Raw genomic sequence first — 7119 nt, 5'->3', positions numbered from 1 at the left:
TTTATATTCTTTTTATATTGTTCTTAATCGCACTGTTTTAATAAATGTCCTTCATTTCCTTGTAAAGCATTGTGTCTGAATGGTGCTACGGAACGGAATTTTCCTTCTTCAATAATGGGGTCCCTGAACTCATCTCAATTACGTCACTGGTAACTCGCTTCTGATTGGTAGCCCTCATCCGAGGCACTGCCCTGGAGTGTGTTTGATGTATAAATCAGCATCTCCAGCCGGGGCGGGAGATCTCGGATTTTGCAGCTCCGCCCGCAGCTCGTACTCGCGTTCAGATACAGCGAGCGGCAAAACAAACGCTGACAACATTTTAGCGCGGCGATTAGAAATTGTACACAGTGGCACTGGCGGGACATTATGTAAAGAGCAACGCAGATCGACGACAACGTTTGGCTTTTTCAAGAGTACCTGAATAAAGGAGCGTGGAAGAAAGAGGTTGAATGGTGTTTGGGCTTTAAATACGGTGCTGGCAAGATGGAGGATTTCGGAGTTTATGCGGTTTTCGGAATGGACGGCCCGCCTCAGAGGCTGCTCAGGTAAGATACAAACGAAGCGCTGACTTCGGTGTTTGACAGGAACGATCGAAAGTCGCTCACAAAATTGAGTTTAGTTGTATCTGAAGTGCATATTCAAGCACGTTTACGTTGCTTTTTTTCAAGCAATAAAACTTTATTGCCCCTCTTTCGCGCTCTCTGATTTATTTTCTTTAGAGAATATATCGGTCTTCTGTCACGTGTGTGTAAATAATTTAATCCGCAGAACCACATTAAAGAAACGTTTTTTATTCATGTTTTATTTCTTTTCTCGAAGCGCTGACGGATCGTGCAGAGTGTCCGTTGCAGTCCCACCAAGCATCCACCAGGTGGTGCTGTTTAGCAGCGGTCCGTGGGGGCAGCGCGTCTGCGTCAACGTTGAGCTCAATGATGCTGACCGGTTCCCCATCACCATTGGAAAACTGACTCCTTACAACAAGTAGGTCCACTCTGACTCACCAGAGGTCTTAATAAAACACTGTTTGTCCCAAGTGACCAGGTGACTGTGTTTATTTGATTCAAACATGATTACGTCGAAGAATATTAAGATTATGTGGTAGTGTTTTTTTCTCTGAATGGACCCTGGTTCTCCTTCAGGTGTCTGTCATGGGAGCAGTGGGAGGAGGAGACATGGAAGGACAGCGTCACCCTGAATGTCACTCTGGAGGGAGGAGACCTGGTAAATGTCAAAATAACCTGAGGACCGAAAGCAGAGCGACCAAAACACAGATTGAGTGTTGTTAATATCGGGATAGAAACGGCCATGTAGAAGTGTCACCGCTCTCAAAGTTGATGTCTTTCTTGTTTCCATCAGTCCACAACAGATTGGACAGAACCAGAACTCATGACTGTAGAGGAATACACACCAAAGGTAATCTGACAAGAACAAGTTGTTACTATCAAAGGAAACAGTGATATTAAGTTCTGTCATCAGTTTTTATGCATGTCAACAATTAATATTTAGCTTATTTCTCATGTTTACTTTAAGAGGGTTGTTGTTTTTTTGTTCGTTTTTTGGGGCACATTGTCAGGTAGCTGCTATTGGAGTGTTTATGCTTCTTCAATGGAGATCTAATGAGTCTTCGTCGTCAGCAGCTCGCCACATATTTCACTTTTATTTCCCCCAGGGGCAAGTGCTCAAGGGCAAGAGGAAAAGAGAGCAACTGGGAAAGGATGAATATGAGGATGCTGGAGGAGAAGAGAACATTTGTCCGAACGCTGCCGAGGAGAAAACCACCATTGGGAGGAAGGTGAAAGGTCAAACCAAAGGCGGCCAGAAGCTTCGAACCAGCGGCTCAGATGCCAAAAACACAACGGCAACAGGTAGGAAACACAAAAATATGTCGTTTTTTACAGCAGAAAACTTAGAAATAGTGGCATCCCAGGAGGTTAGGGACACTCCGGTGGCAGGTGCTTGCACCTCATGGGCCACATGTAACCGCTGACAGATTTTCAACGGCTGCCACTTCAGCGTCTTCACCTGCCAGCGCTTCCAGGATAATCCTGGCCGTCCTTGTTGTTTTTCTTTCTTTCTTCTTTTTTTTTTTTTTTTTTTTGCACATGGGTGTCTTTGTATCGTGCTGTTTTACTTTCAAGGTGTTTTCCCCAGTGTGACCGTGAAGCGTGTCTCTCCAGAGACACTTGCTGGCTGTGGAGGCGTGAAGCATTTCTCTGTTTCTTGTTTCATCCTATTTTTCTCGCAGCTAATGGAGCTGGACGCGAGGCGCAGGGGATTGTGGGAAGAACGCCTCCTCAGAGTGCAGCCCGGACCAAGAGTAGGCAGGCGAAGACTCCCACACCGACCGGTGCGTTTATATATATATATACACACACACTGCACGCCAGTTTCGTCGTACCTTTTCGTCATGTGTACCTGCTTGTGAGTCTCACAGCTGACATGTTGATCCACATCGCCCACCTGAGTTCACACAATGATTGAAGGTGTTGGTTCCTACTTCGGCAGCGAGATGCTTTCACAAACTTAGATGCGTGACTCACACGCAGGCCGTGGCCCATCCAGGTATTTGTAGGACGGAGCTACCTGAGGAGCGCAGCCGGCATCTTCTCTTGAATCGTAGCCCAACGCTGGAGATAAATCTCTGACGTGTTGTCTTCCTGCAGCCCAGCTGGTCAGCCCGTCCGGTCGCTGGGGGCAAACGCTTTGCCCCATCGACGCCCGCACGGCAATCCTGATCGGAGGGCAGGGAGCCAGGATGCAGTTCTGCAAGGATCCGATGTGGAAGCTCTGCACGGGTCAGTGGAAAATCAGAAAACATAAAATAACGATGAGCATGGAAATAACCCAAGACCGCTGCTTTCTTGATTCTCGGTTTGTGTTCTTGTTTCTGGTACCGTCTGTCCCACAGAGGACCTGTCCTGGGTGGCTGCAGAGACACTGGCGGAGGGTCCGACCCCCGAGGCCAGGATCGGCCACACGGCCGCGTACGACCCCGACTCCGGGCGCATCTTTGTATTCGGAGGCTCGAAGAACAAAAAGTGGTTCAACGACGTTCACATCCTCGACACGCAGAGCTGGAAGTGGACCATGGTGGAGGTGTGCGCTCGTGGCAAGTCCACATCCTGTGAGGACTTTCTTCCCGTTTCTCACATTCCTGTCGTCTTCCTCCTGCAGGCTCAGGGTAAGGTTCCCCCCCTGGCCTACCACAGCTGCAGCTTGTTCCGGGGGGAGCTGTTTGTTCTGGGGGGGGTGTTTCCTCGCCCTAACCCGGAGCCCGACGGCTGCAGTGACTCGCTGTACATCTTCGACCCTCACCTCTCCATCTGGTACCAGCCCATCGTCACCGGGGACGCTCCCTCCGCCCGCTCAGGGTAACCTGGCGCCAGTCAAACCCCTCCCCCAGTATCCCAACACACACACACACACACACACACACACACACACACACACACACACGCCCAGCTCCTCACCTCCTCTTCCTCCTCACTTTCTTCCATCAGCCACTCGGCGTGCGTGATGCAGGAGAGGAAGATCTACGTGTTCGGCGGGTGGGACACTCCCATCTGCTACAACGACATGTACATGTTGGACCTCGGTGAGCCCGCAGAGGAAAACGTGTTAACGCGCGTTAATGTTCTCGCTGTTCGTCTCGTGTGACATGTTGCTGCGTTTCACAGGTCTGATGGAGTTTTCTGCTGTGAAAACTAGTGGGAAAGCCCCGTCTCCACGAAGGTACACACCTCGAATACTTTCTAAAGTCTGACTTTAACAACATTTTTATGTCTTTACGATATAAAGAACATTTAGTTTGGGTCTTGTGTGTTGAAGGCCGGGTAATAATAACTCGTGCTTTTGATTTGGTTTTGATGATACAGGCAGAATAAATGAGTCTACGTTTCCTTCCTTTAACTTCCACTGCAGTGACAAATAGTTTGTTTGTAAAAGCATCTCTCTGAGGTTTACTGCAGTGTTTTACTTTTGGTCATAGTTTGATGTATTTTGGACTTTGCTTTGGATGAAAATGATAATCTAATGTGTCGGCCAAAGCTGTATGTTTTCTATAATTTCAGGTTTATATGTTGTTGTTAGGGGGTTTTGTGTGTTGCTACTAAACACAAAAAGTTTAAAGCATATAAACAAAGTATTGTTAAAGAAACCATTTAGTTATTTGAGAGACATGATGTCAGTGCAACTTATTTACTTCAGTAATACATACAGTGTAATTGAATATATCATATTTTATTGTGACGTTGAGGTTTTCCTGCCTCGCTCTGAAGAATATCAAAACATCTGATGAGGGATTTTCTCTACATTTAGACGTAACTGCAAGGAGTTGTATCAATTAGTTCCACCCAAATTTAGTTTTTCTCCTCATGATCACCCTAACTGTGTCCTTGTGCATTTCAGCTGGCACGGCAGTGCTGTGCTCTCGGACACAAAGTTCCTGATTCACGGTGGTTACAATGGAAACGACGCCCTCAGTGACGCCTTCGTCTTCGACATTGGTGAGAGGCAGCTGATCTACTGAGGAAAGACGTGTACATTTATCTGCTTTGGTTGACACCTCGAAGCTTTGGATTCAGCCTTCGTCGGGAATTAAAAATGACTTTCAGTGCCCAGATACTTTGAAAAGTAACTCTTGCGTTACTTTTAAATCCCTACAAGGATGTCTTACTATTGTGTACATAGCGGGGATATTGAAGTGTTGCTGTGAGACATTAGTTTAGCAGCGTGTGAGTTCGTCTAATGCAGGGGTGTCAAACATAAGGCGCGAGCAAAAAGTAAAAATTCCAAAGGAACCATCAACTTTTTAAACGTTTTTCTTAAGGGTAGTGTGATCGTTTCACGTCTAAAATCAAAGGGTTTTGTCGTTTCAGAGAGCAACAGCTGGACCGAGGTGACGCTCCCTCAGCTCGCCGTCCCCAGGGCGGGCCACTCCATCGTCACCATGGAGACGGCCGGACTCCACGGCGCCTCGGCGACGGACTCGGGGAAAACTCTGCTGGTGTTCGGGGGCGGAGACAACGAGGGGACGTTCTACTGCGACCTGAAGACGGTCGCCCTGGAGGAAGTGCTGGAGGCCGCGTGCAGAGCGTGAAGCCTGTAAAGCTACGTCGGCGCCGCCACACACACACCTGCCCCCATTATTTATCTTTCCGGAGTTGGTTCTTGCTGTTTTTTTGTTTTTTTGTTTTAACAGTTTCAGTTGGGAGAAACTGCATGTGATGTGTAAATGTGTTGACTTTTATTGGAGGGTGAATTAGTGCCATCCAGAGACAAACCACTGCTTTCATTAAGTGACTAAAATAGATAAATCATTCTCCATACTGAGAAGATTAAAAAATCATTTTAAAATTTACCCACATATATGTATATATCTGTTGTGAATGTTGTTTTATTTCTCTCTATTTTGACTCATTTGGATTAAGGCACGTCCAGATTGCTGCAAAAATAAAAGTTTTTTTTTTAATGAAATTTACTTGCAATTCAGATTTTTGTGATCATGCACAATTTTATTCCTCTTCTATAACCGACCACTTCATCTAACTCGGGGACATGCTGCTGAGTTTAGGCTAACCCTGAGCAGCTGTGGGGGCGGTGTGAGGTGTCTTTTACACCAAAGTCATATCATTTATTCACACTTTAAAAAGAAAAAGAAAACTGAATAACCTCCTTTTTGGCCCAGTAACTCCACACCAGAATGAGTTGATATGAGATCCCAAAGTAACACGGACGTTATCTTCAAAAGGTTCTTTAATAGAGACTTTTCAGTGAAAGATTAGTGGAGCTTGAGATGATAATGGTGTCATGAATATGGCCATGTTTTAACGTCGTCAATGTTTTAATTAGATTCTACAGAGGCCCAATTCTAAAAGGGGTGTGGATGTGTAAATAATTGTAATTAAAATACACAATATCAAGGGTTGAAAGTCAGATATTTTAGCATTTCGTACAGATAATCAGCTCAGCTATATTTTTAATGATTTTAACTGGAAAAAAGTCAGTAACATTACCTGGTATAAAGGGGGATTTTTAGAGAGGCAGTCCCTCAGCTGTGTACAATTTTTTTTGTTTTAATCCTTTTTGACTTCATAATCACACCAGCTGATTATTCACACAATGTTCTGCTTTTAAATTGGGAGTGTGACTGAAGAGGTCTGCTCACAGGCTTTACTATCTACAGTCTGGATGGAGATAAGAAAGAAAAAGCAGCGAACCTGGAAGCTGCTGGACTCAGGAAAGCACCAACTTCCTCAATAAAAATCGAGAAAAACAAAATCCTCATTCACTTTGTCAACGAAATGTCTCCCCGTCTCATTTCTTTCACTGCAAAATCGTTTGCTTTGTTCTCGACGGGTAATCAAGCAATCGTGACTCGTAAGGTTGAATTTATCTATTTCAAAAAAGATTTTTTCTGTTACTGTAATTGCATCCCCACCGTGGTTATTATCGCTCCCACTGTGAGTCAGCACCTACACTGTGAGACAATGGCAGGATTTTCACCCTTTGTTCTGCTCTGACCTTCATTCTGTTCCCTCCGCCTCTCTAATTGCCACGTTATCTTTACCAACATAGTGCTGCTGTGCCACTTGAACTCCATCCATGTTTCCCAGTCGCCGTCCTGGAGCCCTCTTCAGCACTGCATGTACTAGATGTCTCCCCGCAGTGGGACTGCATCACTGCAGTTTCATCCCAAATGTCAACTCACTCGTGCGTTCCTCTAGAACATTAGTTGTCTTCTTTCTGTTTCAGCAAGTCCAAAATAATGCATTTGATGTTAAATGGTGATTAAATTGCCTTTCCAGCAACTTCCCAAATGTTGGTGTTCAAGCTTCAAAAGCCTCAACATCAGTGGTTCCCAGCCTGAGACCCAGGACCTACTTGGGCCAGCGCCAGAGAGCAGAGCAGTGGCTCGACTCTTTTCCTCGGAAGTTGTCGAAATTGGATTTGCACATAGAATTTGTGTGTCAGTGAGAGTGCGTGTGTCATGTTTAAGTCTTTCTTAGAGGCAGCCTGACAGCGCTCCAAGAAGAAAATGGTCGGGATACACCGGTCAAGATGCTGTTTGATTTCATGTCACAGTAGTACAGATCTGTTGAGCACACAGCATGAGTGAGG

At 45.7% G+C, this 7119-nt stretch overlaps 1 protein-coding gene across 1 annotated transcript; it reads left to right on the top strand.

Annotated features, from left to right (window-relative positions):
• Positions 1-282: 282 nt before the first annotated feature.
• krcp (kelch repeat-containing protein) lies at positions 283-6296 on the top strand. The gene is made up of 13 exons (XM_080486466.1): positions 283-545; positions 820-981; positions 1140-1221; positions 1357-1413; positions 1670-1865; positions 2246-2347; positions 2664-2795; positions 2909-3096; positions 3175-3371; positions 3501-3595; positions 3678-3732; positions 4408-4505; positions 4878-6296. Exons 1-13 carry the CDS (start codon positions 484-486, stop codon positions 5096-5098), a joined length of 1647 nt encoding a protein of 548 aa, XP_080342592.1. The 5' UTR covers positions 283-483; the 3' UTR covers positions 5099-6296.
• Positions 6297-7119: the final 823 nt, after the last annotated feature.

The sequence above is a fragment of the Lipophrys pholis genome (assembly GCF_963383615.2).
Source record: "Lipophrys pholis genome assembly, chromosome: 18".
Lineage (NCBI taxonomy): Eukaryota > Metazoa > Chordata > Actinopteri > Blenniiformes > Blenniidae > Lipophrys > Lipophrys pholis.
Note: the sequence above shows the minus strand (reverse complement) of the source record. Positions and strands in the feature narration are given on the sequence as shown.